This window comes from Scardinius erythrophthalmus (assembly GCF_964197995.2).
Source record: "Scardinius erythrophthalmus genome assembly, chromosome: 16".
Lineage (NCBI taxonomy): Eukaryota > Metazoa > Chordata > Actinopteri > Cypriniformes > Leuciscidae > Scardinius > Scardinius erythrophthalmus.
In genome coordinates this window covers 23,359,904-23,376,256 of record NC_138236.1, presented here as the reverse complement: position 1 = coordinate 23,376,256, position 16,353 = coordinate 23,359,904, and the positions used below count along the sequence as shown (strand labels likewise).

General features: G+C 37.1%; 2 protein-coding genes across 3 annotated transcripts; both read left to right on the top strand.

Annotated features, from left to right (window-relative positions):
• The first annotated feature begins 704 nt into the window (after positions 1 to 704).
• Positions 705 to 4,051, top strand: upp1 (uridine phosphorylase 1). Of its 2 annotated transcripts, none has more exons than XM_081388381.1 (8): positions 705 to 833; positions 1,004 to 1,066; positions 1,471 to 1,582; positions 1,678 to 1,836; positions 2,190 to 2,304; positions 2,468 to 2,677; positions 2,776 to 2,922; positions 3,192 to 4,051. In XM_081388381.1, the coding sequence occupies exons 2-8, from the start codon at positions 1,017 to 1,019 to the stop codon at positions 3,338 to 3,340; spliced, it is 942 nt and encodes a 313-aa protein (XP_081244507.1). In that variant the 5' UTR covers positions 705 to 833; positions 1,004 to 1,016; the 3' UTR covers positions 3,341 to 4,051. The 2 variants fall into 2 exon arrangements, with proteins under 2 accessions (XP_081244507.1, XP_081244508.1); XM_081388382.1 differs by having other exon boundaries at positions 707 to 833; positions 1,500 to 1,582.
• Positions 4,052 to 6,435: 2,384 nt separating this feature from the next.
• stmn2a (stathmin 2a) lies at positions 6,436 to 15,265 on the top strand. The gene is made up of 5 exons (XM_081389392.1): positions 6,436 to 6,571; positions 8,648 to 8,743; positions 9,775 to 9,950; positions 10,160 to 10,351; positions 13,662 to 15,265. The coding sequence occupies exons 1-5, from the start codon at positions 6,553 to 6,555 to the stop codon at positions 13,719 to 13,721; spliced, it is 543 nt and encodes a 180-aa protein (XP_081245518.1). The 5' UTR covers positions 6,436 to 6,552; the 3' UTR covers positions 13,722 to 15,265.
• Positions 15,266 to 16,353: the final 1,088 nt, after the last annotated feature.

The window sequence follows — 16,353 nt, the reverse complement described above, 5'->3', positions numbered from 1 at the left end:
CTTCTAAATAAATACTCAGCTTTTTTTTATTTTTTTTTATTTTTTATTTTTATTCATTAAAGAATACCGAAAGAACGAAGTATCACAGGTTATAAAAAAATCAGCGTATTAGAATGATTTCTGAAGGATCGTGAAGACTGATTTAATAATGCTGAAAATTCAGCTTTGCATCACAGAAATAAATTATATTTCAAAGTATATTAAAATAGAAAACCATTATTTTTAGTATTTCCAGTATTTCTTTTTTTTTCTTTCTGTATTTTGATCAAATAAATGGAGGCTTGATGAGCATACGAGACTTCTTTCAAAAGCATTACAAATAATGTTTCCAAACGTGTGTGTGATATTTCAAATGTACAAATTTTATTGCATTGATATATCAAACAAAAGCTGTTGTTCAAAATTAATTAAAACATTAATTAATACAAATTATAATTATTATAAAGTAAGTGTAACACATCTATAGTTAATGTAATGTGATTTCAGGTAAATTAAGCAACTTCTTAAAAATTAAAAAGTAGCCTAATGTTGTGTGATGTTTGAATGACGTCAGTGGCGTCAGCCTATGGAATCGAGGCCCCGCCCTTATCCTGATCGTTGCTATGAAGGACTTCTCAACTGTCCAATCCGTTGCTTCATCGAGCTCATCCTGCCGCAGGAGGAGGGGCTTGCGTGAAAAAAAAAAAAACACGATTCTCGTGCGGGTGGCGTCACGTACACCAGCGGCATAGCCGGATGTTTTACAACAACCGCTACTGACAGAAACGGACCGTATTTCATCAAGTGACCTTCCCGGTGGACACTGAGTCAGGAGGCGTTATAAACATCTTACGGTAACGAACACTGAGCTTCATTGAGAGAGACTATTCTTTTAGGAATGCTTTTCAGTCAATTTTATTGTTCGACAGAGTTCATACTGCATAAGTTAGATGTAATATTTATTTGTTATACCAGATGATTTTTTTTTACGTGGAAAAGTAATCTGTTGATGTGTCCATCTCAGGAGAAAACTGAAAATGCCGCTGGATGAAGAGAAGGATGAAGAGAAGAATGGAGCATGCGTTAGGTACGAATGAATCTAATGTGTTAGTGTGTAATTTACGTCCTTATGCCATGGGCTTTCAGCCCTTCCGTTTGATATGCCATTGAATAATTTATGTAAATATTTCATATTCTTTACCCAACTCAAAGCATTGTATAGCGCACTGGATAAATGACAGATTTCATTCGCTGGACACAAATGTTCTGTTTAAATTACATTCAGTTTTATGAGAAGTGATACAAAACGGAAATTATGTTCCTCACAGTGCCCTTCTCACGACCCCTGGGTTATAGTCCTCCCGACTGACTGTTAATATTATGGTGTGTTGTTAAAGTGTTACTTTAAACCGTTTTCGTAATACTAGGGACAATAACCAACAGCTATGCTGTTTCACACCTAACTGTCAAACTTGTATTTTACCTGAATAGGTCAATATATGTGAACAATCCCCATTTAGACTCCATGACAGATGACATCCTTTACCATTTTAACCTGGGAACATCCACTCACGACTTGGCAGCGATGTTTGGAGATGTCAAAGTAAACTTTACTTTATTTCCTTTTCACTCTAAAACATGACACCTTCAGAATGATCTGGGTCTGTCTAACTCACTTGGTTGGACTTTTTGTCTCAGTTTGTGTGCGTAGGGGGAAGTCCATGGAGGATGAAGTCTTTCACTGAATACATTGCCAAAGAACTGGGGCTTTCAGGCACCAACGCAGAATATCCAAATATATGTGCAGGAACCGATCGCTACGCCATGTACAAAGTTGGGCCTGTTCTGTCTGTCAGTGTGAGTGAACTCAAACTCATCCATCTGTACACTACTATTCCAAAAGTTTGGGGTCAGTAAATGTTTCTTGAGCACCAACTCATCATATAAGAATGATTACTGAAGGATTATGTGAAACTAAGTATGTTTACATGCACTCATTTTAATGGGAATGAATGTGCACAAGATCATTTTGAATCTGACTGAGAAATCACATTCAGGCGTTTACATGCTTCATTTTTTTTCAGGTCTACACCATCCCGTTCAATCAGGCCGTAATTAAATTTAGATCGCGCTCTGTCAGATCGATTGAGGTTTACGTCATTGCAAATGAAGTTTGTCTGAATATTAACATTAAATATTCTCTGTTCTAGCATGGCATGGGCATCCCATCAATCTCTATAATGTTGCATGAGCTTATCAAGCTCCTGTACCATGCCCGCTGCACTGATGTCACCGTAGTGCGCATCGGAACGTCAGGTGGAATAGGTACACTGCTTTTACCATTGAACTGCTTAGTCAAAAGGGTGTTTCCATGCTTTCAAAATCAGCTCTGACCTCACCCTGGTGTTGTAAACCAGGAGATTTTTGTGAATCATTTCCTGAGTCTCAGAGTTGTCTTTGAGCTGTTTTTTTGTCTGTCTTTTGTCAGGTTTAAAGCCAGGGACTGTGTTGATTACCAAACAGTCGGTGGATTCTGTGTTTCAGCCTCGCCTTGAGCAGATCATCCTGGGTAAACCAGTGGTCAGGAGCACAGAACTCGACGGGGAACTTGCAGAGGAGCTGCTTCAGTGTGGCAAAGACCTTGCAGAGTTTGACACCGTCATTGGTAACACAATGTGCACCCTTGACTTCTACGAAGGTAGAATTATTTTCAAATACACTCTTAAATATAATAAAATGTTATGATAATTTTGCACTGAGGTGTTTGCTGTATTTGAAGGCTCTGTCTTTGTACAGGTCAAGCACGGCTGGATGGGGCCTTCTGCTCATACAGCGAAGAAGATAAACAGAGATATCTTGCCGAAGCCTATGCCGCTGGGGTTCGTAACATTGAGATGGAGTCGTCTGTGTTTGCGGCCATGTGCAAACTGAGCAATCTTCGAGGTATGTCGTCTTTAACACGCCAATTCTTCAAGTTAATGAGTAATACATCCACGAGTTTGTGTTGTTCCATAGGTTGTTTTGGTTGATGCAAATGGGCGTATGTGCATTTGAAATGGGTGCTAGAGGTTTATGATCTTTTATTGCAGTTAGTCTGTTTGAGCTGACTGCTTTTGACCTCTTGTCAGTCAGACATTAAGCCTGCTAATGTTGTTTATTGTGGACTGGTTTTGATCTGATAATACGAAAGAGCTTTTTTCCTGTATTTTCAGCTGCGGTTGTGTGTGTAACACTGCTGGACAGACTGAAAGGAGACCAGCTGACCAGCTCTCATGACGTCCTGAATAACTACCAGCAGCGACCTCAGGCCCTGGTCGGACATTACATCAAAAAGAAGCTGAAAGCCTCCAAGAAAAGCTAGTTCACTACTAGTCAGAAAGCTTTCCAAGCAAACTTTCAGAGCAGTCCTGAGCTGAAGGTAGGGAACAGTATAGTGCAGTTTTGATCAGGACAATGATTATATTAATATATGGTAAAAAGAAAAAACGCAGCTCTTATAAGTTGACCAATTTCATAAAAAATGACCAAAGTAACATAAATATCTTAAACATTTTCTACGGTTTAACACTGGTTACTTACAAGCTCATATAAATTCATGCCTTGAATATAAGAGCTTCATTTACTTTTTTTTGAAATGGTAATCGGCACATTATGTTCTAGACGGTTTGATTTGTCTTAAATACCGGCTATTTATTATTGTTTTAAAATGCGCTGTATTTAAACTACTCCTGATGAAGTAGTTGTGTAAAAGGGAAAGATGTTTTAGAAATGAGAGAGAACTAAGCAGTTTTAGCACTAGTTACTTTATAAGAGTCCAAAGAGCCTTTATAAATAACAGTAAATCTCTCTTGCTTATGTGTGTCACTGTATGGTTTTGCTACAAACAAACTGTTTGTAAAATTCTACTGTAATGATCAAAATCGTCTTAAAATATTATGCAATATTTCATTAAGTTTGCAATGTTTAACATGCAAAGTGTTATTTTAATTATGTCACTGAATGTTTTGTTTTACACCATTCTGAGAAAAAACCCCCACAAAGATTAAATAATTAAATAAATGAAAGTTGAATGAAGTTCATTTGTTTTTTCATAAATGCAAAAAACAAGTGTTTGAAGTGCACATCAAAGTCCATTAAGACTTGAACATTAGAATATTAAAATATGAAAATGTAATAGAGAATATTAATAGAAATGTCTGACTGAGTCTCGGAGCCCACTGAGTTGCCTCAACAGCAATTATGTTTGTATGCAAGCCTTTTAGATATATATAATGTATATTTACTGTTATTAACATAAAATTAACCTAGCATGGTGGTTTAGACCTTTATGACTTTATCCAACAATTGAAATGAAACAATGTAATAATTTTAGCATATTACATCAATTTCATTTGTTTAATTATGCTTGGTTTCCCTAGCCTGGCAAGCCAGACCTACATCAAGATGTTAGGTCTGGCAACTCGTCATAGACACGGCTCAATCGGAGGGGCGGGATAAACGGCTGTCTTTCAAATTGCCTCTGCACGCAATAGGACAGCGCTTTCACCAACCAGAGCGTTTTCCCAACAGCGGAGCTTACGTTAGTTGATAGATTCAACTTTTGAATCTGGCCGGCAAAACTACGAACACATCTTCCTTTTTTAAGAATGACTTCAGTGCCGTTCTTTGCTCTTTTCTCAAAGAAAAACTTAACTCCAAGTCCTCCAGAGTCGCGGCCAAAGCCGATTCAAAAGACTGTTCGCCAGCAGCAGCAGCCATTCTTTGTTTTCAAGTAGCAGGGAACCGTCGCAACTCTGTCGTCATTATGTTAAGCCCGCCCCGCCTACTCTGTACACGATGTGATTGGCCTGACCCAATTTAGGTTTTTACAGCTCCGAAAGTCAACGGAGAGTTGCTAGACTACCCTGGCTGCAAAATAAATTTTGCTGCCGCTAGGGTGCGTCTAGATTTCTAGGCTATGGTTTCCCTAACCCTTTTCACATTTCCGGGTTTCTCAGAAGAGGAGGTCATCATAGTTGGGTAAACTTTAAATATATATTTTTGTGTTCCCAATTGCTCAAATAGCAAAAGAAAAACTCGTTGCTAGTTTTTTCACAACTTTCAAAAAGAGGAAAAAATAGATGGAGATTGAAAACGGCAGTCAGAAGAGAGGAAGATGTCGATTTTACCTTCACTCCCATAGACGCTGTATTAAAAACACCCAGTGCCGTTAACTAGTTTTTTTTTTATAATTTATTGCAAAGGTAATATAATACAAAGTATAATAGCCTATATTATAAATGTACATAAATGTAAAAAAGAAGTAAAAATACTAAAAATAAACTTAGCAGGATTTACGTTGCTGATGACCATTAAAACGCGCCATCACAGTCTGTGAAAAGGGTCCATTACAAAAATGTAACATTGCTTAAAATTGTGACAAAACATAATTTACACCCTTTGTACATCACACAAGACAAGTAAATCTCATTCCATCTCATCTCACAAATTAAGTTATTGTAAAAAAACACATAATAATAAACTTCAATTTATATAGCACCTTAAGGCACTTTACACAATAAAAAATATAAGGGAAAAAAAATGAACTGATAGAGAAACAAAGCTTAACAAAAAAACAACAAAATATTTATAAAAAAAAAAAAGCTATGTATCTCTATGAGAAGGGTTCCAGAGTCTATGAATATGAGCAAATGACGCTTAGGAATATATAAAGTTATAAGCGCAGACAGATCTGAGGGGCCAGACCATGCAGTGCTTTATATGTGAGCATAAGGATTTTAAAATCAACGCGAGCCAGTGCAAGGACTTCAGTATTAGAGTGTTGTGTTATATATCTTTCTTAAACCAACATTTGGTCCCAAAGTGGCAGTTTAACAAAATAAAAACTGTTTCCAATTTTGCCTTTTTTATGATTTAGTTTATTTAATGTTGATGTTTATTAATTGTTACGAAATTAAAATTATAAACATTTGTAACAGGGTTTTAATATTACAGCTAATATTATATTTGATTTTGTCCTTGTAATGGATCAATGAAATTGAATGGATCATTGTTGTTTGCGACTACTGTGATGTCATATGAGTGACAGGTTGTCCCGCCCCCGCGGCAGTAAACACGTCATCGGAGAAGAGATTTCGTTGCAAGATGGAGGGGAAGTTATTTTTATTAAAGATTACGGTGGCATATCAAAACAAAAAATGATGTGAACGGATAAATCATTCAGAATACTACAATATTCCATAAAAAATATAGTCGATTTTGATTTCAATGGTGTATTTGATCCAAGTACATGGCTAAAATATAGTGGACTGCGATGGTTACAGCATCTAGCGCTCGATGAGATGCAGGCCAGTTTTTTTCCTCCCACACACGTCAGTGAAGTGAAGTGTGCCTGTGGCCAATCTGCTTTTGCGCGCGGACTGGATCATAAGTCAGCCGCTCCCATTCCTCACATCTCTCCGCGCTCCTCATTGTGCTCTGCTGACTCAGTGCCTTAAGCATCATCCGCTCTCAACGCCACTGGTACAAACCACGACCATTGTGGAAAATAACACGGATTCAAGAAAGGACACCATGGCCAAAACAGCTATCGGTACGTGCTGCGCATTTCTTCACTTGTCATCTTAATCCATTGTTGCATTTGGAAACGCGTCAGTGGAGACTGAATATGTCCATGAAAAGATCCACTGAGTGTTATACCATGTACCATCTATATAGAATATATACAATGCTATATTAAAAATATTTTTCACATATAGCCTTTTCGTGCATGAAACCCATTGTACAGCTATAAGCAATTAACTGCGACTAGAGTCTACGTTTACATGATCGGAGGCATCCTAGAAAGGTACGTTTGGCATTTCCCCCATTAATATAGTTTAGAATATTCAGTGAAGTGATTGTACCTTGCATTATGAATTAGAATAAATGGCGTACTTCGTACATTTCTGAATATAGTGGCATGTATGGAAGATGATTGGCGATGGCGCACCTGCTCCTGCTGCCTCGCATCATAATGCAGAAAGACCGCACCCAAGAAACGCTGCCCAGACAATATAGCCATAAAAACACACACACACATACCTCCTCACGGAGCATTTACCTTAATAAGACATATTTAACCAGCGATACTTGCTTAATAAGGAGTAATCGTGAAAATTAGAGCAGCTTTTTTGTTATGGATGTCATCGTCCTTGTTAGTCATGAAGTCTGAGTGCTGTCATAAACTGGCATCAAGGATAAGGTGACAGATTCTCATTCATACTCCATTTTATGTTTTAAAATATCCACTTTATGCATTTATAAACTGAAAGCAGACTAATAAGGCTCGTCTAGAGATATAACACACAGGCCTGGCTCATTCATCACGTGCATTGTTATAATAGGCTATAACAACATTGATATTGCTCTGCTCATTTTAGTAAATAAAATAGATTTAAAAAAAATCTAAATGATCTGTGTTTATTTCCCTTGTAAAATCAGCCTCTATTTTGTTGTGGAGTCTGGTCCATGCAATTCATGACCAGATGGCATGGGCGGATTTCACTGTGCATTTTTTTTTCGGGCTCTGGGTATCTTGTAGAATTACTGAAGCAGTAAAGTCGACTTTCCGAATATATCATGGGCTGTTCTGTCAGGATGCATTGATCAGTGTAAGGCTCCTGAGCCGTGGGCCTGCTTGTTGATATTGTTAAGAGTTGCAGGAGGCAGAGGAGACGTAGATTGGGAGACCGGCCAGCCCTGCAGCAGTGGGATGCTGCATGGTGGCCTTTGCAGCACCGGACAAATAAGTATTGACACTATTTTGGACACCAGTATGTGACCCTGGCAGGAAATTGCTCCTGCGTGTGATTTGGACATCGCAAGTATGGGATATGTAGCTCATCCTAGATTAGAACTACTTGATGACTATCATATTTACTTTATTTTCTTATACTTGTCTAGTCTGACTGATGTCTGACTGTAATTTTCTAGCTAATGTGCTTGTAATCTGTAAAGGCTACAGAGGGCAGGAAAGGGGAAGTGTCATTAGTGTGCCTGCTGCATTTTTCATGAGTCTGCCAGCTCCATTTGTTTGAGAAAAGTCTCTCAGTAGACTCCATTTTTATGCTTTGTTGTATTTCAGTATTGCGTTTATCCACTAAGCTGTACAAAATGATTGTTGTAAATGAAACATAGATTATCGAAGTATGTTTCACAAGAAAATGCTTTTTCGAAATTTCACATTTAATGCAGTGTTGCTTGCCATTTCTTTGTATTTGTGAAATCTACAAGCAATTTTCTGAGTGAAAACTTAAATCCTACACTTTTTTCAGTGTGTATATATAGTGATAGTGTTTCGAAATGTCCCATATTTTTTATGTATGTTCACTGAATTCCTGATGAATCTACTTTTTTCATTGTTCATAGCTGTAATGATGATAATAATAAGCTTTTGAAAAGAGCTAATGTAGCTAAAGTAGCAGTGTCGATCAGTCACTCAGTTGAAGCATCATAGAGACAGACACTCAGAGATGAAGTACAGGGTAGCCTATGTTATAGCCCCCAATTGAATCCTCTAGAGACTGGATGATATGCTCCGGCCTGTAAAGTTCAGCACATTTGTGCTTGAGTAGCCTATAGTGGATGTGTGTACGACTAACAAGGGGCCAATTTTGTGTTGTTCCAGCATACAAAGAGAAGATGAAGGAGCTGTCCATGCTCTCGCTCATTTGCTCCTGCTTCAGCCCACAGACGCGCAACAACCTCGTCTGTGAGTTTGAAGGTAAGCGAGAGAACATATTAGTTTTCATTTGAAGCAATATAATATTATATATGAAATGGATGTTGTATGCTATTTTGGTAACATTTTACAATAATGTTCCATTTCTTGGCATTAGTCATCTACATTAGTTAACATGAATTTACAATGAAAAATAGTTATACATTTTTTTATGTTAATTTCAGCGTTTACGAAAACATTAAAATCAAAAGTTGTCTCTGTTACCTGAGCTAACATGATCTAACAATGAACAGTTGTATTTTTATTACCAAATGTGTATTACCAAAGATTAATAACTACTGTAACAAATGTATTGTACATTTTTTGTCAATGTTGTTAGTTAACATTAGCTGGGGCTTTGTTGTGAAGTGGTAATGATATTTTATAAAATAAATAATACATTTGACATAATAAATATAAGGAAATATAAGATTTTATATAATAAATATAAATAAATGAATATAAGAACATATTTAAAATGCTGATAATTTCTTGATCAGAATCTTGATTAATTATGCTCTGAAATTTGAAAAATAAATTAATTGAAAGCCCATTTGCACCACATAAGAAAAAAATCATCCTTTAGTAAATCACAATTATGAAAAAATGTCACATTGATATAAAAAGTCTTAATTATTACATTCTAAGTCATAGTTATTAGATAAGTTGAAATGATGACAAAACGTCTAAATTATGAGATAAAAAGACAAAATTAAAAAAATTTTCAGAATTATGACTTTGTAACTTAATTAGTAATTAGTGTAATAATTTCAACTAATATTCTCATAATCGACTAATGTCAACTTGACTTTTTATCTCATAAATATGACTTAGTATCTATTTTATCTCATAGTATCTCATTATCATGTTGTCATTTCTACTTTTTGGCATAATTATGACTTAGTATGTCTCAATTTTGACTTTTTTTTTCTTATGTGGAGGAAATGGGCTTCCATAATGAACTGACATGCATTCATTGAATCTATGCCTGCTTTATTAAGTGAGGTCATTTAACATTGGTCATTGTCTTGTAGATATGGAAGTAAAGCCCATAAACAAAAGGGCATCAGGCCAGGCCTTCGAGGTGATCCTGAAACCGCCCTCACCTGTGTCAGATGTGGCCCACAGCATCACCTCCCCTCCAAAGAAGCGGGATGTGTCACTGGAAGACATCCAGAAGAAATTGGAGGCTGCTGAGGACCGCAGGAGGGTGAGTGGAACTGAATGTATAGAAGCTTACTTAGCTGTAGCAATAAAGCTTAGAATTTTATTAACACAGACAAGTGTGCATGAATCAATGCATCAATAAATATTATTCTACCACTTTGAAATCCATTTAACCTTCAGGATTCAGGAAATGTATGCCCGGCCATGCCTTAATGCTTGAATGCTCATGTATATAATGACTGTCCTCAACAGTCCCAGGAAGCTCAGGTGCTCAAAGCTCTGGCTGAGAAACGTGAGCATGAGAGAGATGTGCTGCTCAAAGCCATGGAGGAGAACAGCAACTTCAGCAAGATGGCAGAGGAAAAGCTCATCCTGAAGATGGAGCAGATCAAGGAAAACCGGGAGGCTTACCTGGCAGCCATGATGGATCGCTTGCATGAGAAGGTGAGCAAAATCGTTACACACTATATATATATAATTATTTCAAATATTATATATATAGTGAGTTAATTGCGTATTTTGTATACTATTGCATTATATCTAATAATAAATAATAATAAATTAGTTTGTTAGTTAGAGGTACACTATGTAACTTTTGGCCCTGAATTCTTCATTTTGTGGAAGGACATTGTTTTGGTTGTGCTTCAGCTCTGTGTGACTGCGGATGAATATGGTTCTTTCTCATTACTTAAAAGAGAGAGAGATTATCCTACTGCTAATAAAACATTCACTATAGGCTTAAAGGAACACGCCACCGTTTTTTGAAATAGGGGTTATTCACCGTCTCCCCTACATTAAATTGTTGGGCAAACGCATTTTTGTCTCAGTGCATGCATTGTCTTAGTCTGGCAGCACCGCCGCTAGCTTAGCTTAGCATAATGAATTGAATCATTTGTTGCCGGATAGCATGTCGTGAGTAAAAGTGATAATTAAAAAAAAAAAAAAAACTTAATTACTTCTTGTGGCCTGCGTATTCACAACGAGTACAAATAGCGATGCAGATTAAGACTAGGCGATTTCCTAGGCAGATATTGACTTGGGACTATATTGAGGGGGAAGCACAGGCAAAGCACTGCTGTTTTTTTTTTTTCACTTGGAACACGACATGCTATCCGGCAACAAAGGATTCCATTTATTATGCTAAGCTAAGCTAGCGGCGGCGCTGCCAGACTAAGACAATGCATGCACTGAGACAAAAATGCGTTCGCCCACCCATCTAAATATAGGGGAGATGGTGAATAACCATATTTAAAAAAACGGTGGGGTGTTCCTTTAAGAGATATAATCAGTTTAGATGGAATTAGCTTTACCCATTAATAGACACGGTACTTCCTTGAAAAATAAATTCCAGCACAGCGTTACAACGACCCTAATGAAATGACCCTTCACAATAGATAATGCTTTACAATGAACTCTGATAGAGAGCTGCATATGGCAATTAATCTGTTCAATAAAATACTTTACTCACCTGTTGAGTAACCGCCATCTCCGCATCGCTTCTACATCATTTCTAATCGCTCAATTCTCGCCATCTCCAAAAATCCTAGCCAATGTTGATTGTCGTTTTATTTAGGGGTGCACGATATATCGGCCGCCGATATAATATCGGCCGATATGGTCATTTTTTTACACATCGGTATCGTTCCGATGTCAAAATATGGCCGATGTGAACAGGCCGATATTTGACGTGTGAAGTTGAAGATGAAGTTGACGATGCTGACTCGCGATCTTAGCAGTAGTGAATGCACCTGAGAGAAATACACACTTCATACAGATGACATAAGCAGAGAACAGTCTGTTTTCTTTCGTTTTGAATTGTTCTGTTTAAAAATAGATGTTTCAAGCTTTCTATATATGTCTTAGGTCTGTGAACTACGGCAGGTAGGTTTCGGTTCATTTGAGACGCGCTTCAGTTCACGCGCCGTCGCCTCCTTGTCCTTAAATAATATTTTCTATTATTTACTTCTTATTTATTTTGGATGAAACATTGATCAAAATTAAGATACAATTAATACAAAACGAAATTAAATTTAAAGACAGGCTTTGTGCTTTCTGTTTGAGGTCTCTGTGAAAGTTTTAAAGCTGTCTTTTAGTGCTGCTTTCAGACGTGCGTAACAGAGAACTGTCCCGTCAGTAACATTGTTAACGCAGTTATGTTTTTTCCCTCTTCATGAAACATTTTTGATTGATCGTTTTTTGACTCGTAGATATTTGAATATATTGCATGATATTTGATACCCGTTCGAATTAGATTTTTCTCAAAAGTGACAGCACGTGTGATTTGTGGATTACTGATAAGCGCGAGTGGAGAAACAGGCGTTTATTTATTCATTCTCAGTGTTGAGAAACGTAGCCTTCATGTGTTACGTTATTGTGTTTATAATAACTAAAGTAGCCTACCTAATTATGTTACATATTTATTTTGTATGAAAACTAGCGCGTTCGTTACTTATGGATTAAAAAGTAGGCTACCGTTGTATCAGTGCTGCGCGAGCTCTCCCTCACAAACACGGACGCGCGCATACAGAGAGAGAAGATAATTGTAAAATGAAAAATTGACGGGCTAAGTTTAAATTTTGTTCTTGCTTGTTTTTTTTTCTATCAAAATGTCAGAAAGCATTTTGTATTATCCATCCGTGTTTTAAAATTCGTTAAATGACGGACGTTTTACTGTTAACACAGCCCATATGTCGGATTCGACTTATAGCCTTGTTATTATTTTTAGAATAAGTGATTCGTTATGCTATTATTGGACTCCTGTCTATTCATTGTCAACTGTTTTCTATAAATATGTTTGTATTGGCTAACATTTATTCAGCTAATGCCTGTCCTGTTTAAAATGTGCAATGTTCAAAGGCAAAGACAGCCCGTCACAAATAGAAGCCCTTTTCCCTGTGGTATTTAGTGTCATATTTGGTTATTGGAATAATAAATTAAGTAGCCTATCTTAATTGTACACAATGTTCCTGTTTTTTTTTTCTGTTTTCTAAGGGTTTCTTAATTTTAGACAAGTTGACCAGCACACATTATATGCAATGCAATATAATGCATGTTTCGTATGTGTGACATATTTTGCATAGCCTACAGGTAAAGATGCCCAATATCAGTCATTTCTAAAGTAAAAAAAAAAAAAAAAAAAGTGTTTTGGAAAATAGCTCTTTATTTGATAATCATTAAAATTTGTTTTCTATACAGAGATATCGACATCGGTAAATATCGGTATCGGCCATAACAGCAATATTAATATCGGTTATCGGTATCGGCCACAATTTTCACATCGGTGCATCCCTAGTTTTATTAAGAGCTCTGTTGCGTTCTTTTTTTGCCAGAAGACTCTCCTCTGTTTGATTTTTTTTTTTAACTGGTGATTCCCCAAAGTTTAGTTGCTTCATGTCAACCTTTCTCACTCGCTGTAACAACTAACCTATGCCTTTCCCACACCACACTCGCATCAAAGAAGCCAGAGCAATTTTTCTCTATTCACAAATATGAGGAGATCGGCACGGCGAGTGACATATGTACGCAATCTCCAACGAAAACCATCACAGTCTAAAATATAAACACTTATAATAGGCTTACCATAGTGAATCAGGGTAAGACAAAAACATGTTTGTATTGATGTATTGACTCATTTACATTTTGTTAATTTTGAACAACGAAAAAGTTAGTGTACCTTTAATTATTCGTATGTATACTTAAATTAATGATCAGTATTATAGTATGTGATACTATGTGTCTGTTTTGGTCCTATCAGGAGCGACATGCTGCAATTGTCCGCAGGAACAAGGAGCTGAGGGAAGAGCTAATAGCATGAAGTTCTCCTCCTCCTCCTCATACTCTTCATCAGCCAACCTGTCATCCTATCCTGTCATCCTATCCTGCTTACGCACACTCACACACAACCACTGGTCAAAACCAGTCAAAACAACTAGTATCACACTCGTATACTGTTTGAACGGTCTTGCTTGATTTCATAGAGTAATGGGAAGACACAAGTATTATTTTGTAAATACATCTTTTTTTATCTATCTATCTATCTATCTATCTATCTATCTATCTATCTATCTATCTATCTATCTATCTATCTATCTATCTATCTATCTATCTATCTATCTATCTATCTATCTATCTATCTATCTATCTATCTATCTATCTATCTATCTATCTATCTATCTATCTATCTATCAGATTGAATGATAACAAATCAAATGTATCAGATCTACACGATACATTGTTAATTCTTTTATTATTATTGTAAGTCAGTTTCTCAGTTTTTATGTTTTGTTTTTTCGATTCAGGCACGTCTGGTTTGATCATGTGAAAGGTTTTTGGTGTTGTGAGAAAGCTGCTCGCTTACGTTTGCAGTGTTAAATGATGTGAAGTTTGGTGTAATTGTGAAGAATGCAAAAAGCTTCAGTGCTCAGGCCCCAGGTCAACATAGATTTACATTTTAAAAAGCAAACATACCCCAAGACTCTTAAATATATATTGCACTTACGTTTATATACAGCATGATCAAGACATAGCTACTTTTTCCTGACCAAATAGCTTGAGATATGAGTACTGAAACGAATAAAAACATGTTCATAGTGTCTCATTTGAAATTCTGTATTTTAGTTCCTTTGCTTAACCTCTGTGAAATGAAATATCCCTTTCTTGAAATGTTATGAACATCTGCATGTCGACATCTGCAAACGTACTCTTTTGTTGGCTGACGATTGGAAACAGTGCACCCTTTCTGGACCCTTTGGACTAGACAGCTTGATATCGCCTGCATTATATTAAAAGGAAAGGAAAGAATAACCAGCCAGTTCCTATCCTGTTGCTCTATTTGGTGGCCTGCTCCACACCCACACATTGATTCAGGCCTTCGGCTCTTAAGGCTGTTGTTTGTCATCTGTCTTTAGCAGGACATCTTCATTAGTACAGCGGTGTAATGAAAGGAGTTGTATCTCCCCGAATGTTCTGACTTGTGTTTGGCTTGATAAAATAGGTAACATCTTTACCAGCTGAATGTATCCCCATATACTCCCAACTACAGCCTTTGACGACGTGTGACTATTTTCTATTTGGTTTATTTTGGTGAGATTGGAGTGAGTGTGTGTACTGTAAGTGTGTGTGTGTCCATGTTAGGTTGACCGAGCATTTGTGTCCTTTCTCTCCAGAGGTGAAGTGATGGGCAGATGCAGAATATGCACTGAATGATTAGGATTTTATTTCGATTCATTTTCTTTCTTTTTTAGATCACTGTCTCTTCTATAAATATGCTTGAAGTGTCTCCGGCTGCCAAACTTGTCTTTTCCCCTCTCATTTCTGTGTGTGCAAACTTTGGTGAAAATAAAGGTTTGGGGTTCTGTGAACATGGTAGACTGTTGTTTGCTTTTTTATATAGCTTTTCGTAATGTCATTACAGCACTTCACCAGCAGATGACAGTAAAGCTATTGTAACATGGGCTAAGCGAAAATGTAAATCTCTAATCATCCTGCGTGGCAGCAACTCTATGGCATGTAGGCATGCAGACATGGTCAAGACGATCTGCTGAAGTTCAAATTGAGCAACAGAAGATTGGAAAAACGTTGCCTGGTCTGATGAGTCTCTATCTCTGCTGCGACATTCAGATGGTAAGGTAAGAATTTGGTGTAAACAATGTGAAAGCATGGCTCCATCCTGCCTTCTATCAACGGTTCAGGCTGCCGGTGGTGGTGTAATGGTGTGGAGGATATTTTCTTGGCACACTTTGGGCCCCTTATTACCAATGAGCATCGTTTAAACGCAACCTGAGTTTTGTTGCTGACCATGTCCACCCCTTTATGACCACAGTGGACAGTCTGCTGACGGCTACTTCCAGAAGTAAAACGCACCATGTTGTCAAAAAGGTCAAATCGCCTCAAACTGGTTTCTTGAACATGACAGTGAGTTCATTAAGTAAGTAAAGTATATTTATATAACACCTTTCACAGACAAGGAAGGGTCACAAAGTGCTTTACAGTAAAAAATAATAATATCAAAACAAATAAAATAACAGCTGTACAAATACCATAGAAATGTAATAAATGCCAAACCATATTTTTAATTAAAAAGCTTGTCCATGAAGATGTGTCTTCAGGTTTTTTTAAAAAAAGATTCCTCAGAAGCCATTGTTCTCAATGCTAAAGGGAGAGAGTTCCATAGCCTTGGAGCCACAACACAGAAAGCACAGTCACCTCTTGTCTTAAGATGTGTTCTGGGAATAGTTAAAAGGACTTGGCCTGAAGACCTCAGAGACCGAGGGGTGTGTGCATGTAATAAATCCTGGATGTAGGGTGCTTGACCATGCAAAGCTCTGTAAGTTATGAATAAAGTTTTAAAATGCACTCTTAAACCAATAGGAAGCTCTTAAAGTCAAATGGCCTCCACTGTCACCAGATCTCAATCCAATAGAGCACCTTTGGGATGTGGTGGAATG

Excerpts from the sequence above, each read along its gene's own strand:
- upp1 (XM_081388381.1), top strand. The coding sequence starts at position 1,017 with ATGCCGCTGGATGAAGAGAAGGATGAAGAGAAGAATGGAGCATGCGTT. Across the intron at positions 1,583-1,677 it reads CGATGTTTGGAGATGTCAAA|TTTGTGTGCGTAGGGGGAAG; the intron begins GTAAACTTTACT and ends TTTTTGTCTCAG. Across the intron at positions 2,923-3,191 it reads CAAACTGAGCAATCTTCGAG|CTGCGGTTGTGTGTGTAACA; the intron begins GTATGTCGTCTT and ends CTGTATTTTCAG.
- stmn2a (XM_081389392.1), top strand. Across the intron at positions 8,744-9,774 it reads CCTCGTCTGTGAGTTTGAAG|ATATGGAAGTAAAGCCCATA; the intron begins GTAAGCGAGAGA and ends ATTGTCTTGTAG. Across the intron at positions 9,951-10,159 it reads CTGCTGAGGACCGCAGGAGG|TCCCAGGAAGCTCAGGTGCT; the intron begins GTGAGTGGAACT and ends TGTCCTCAACAG.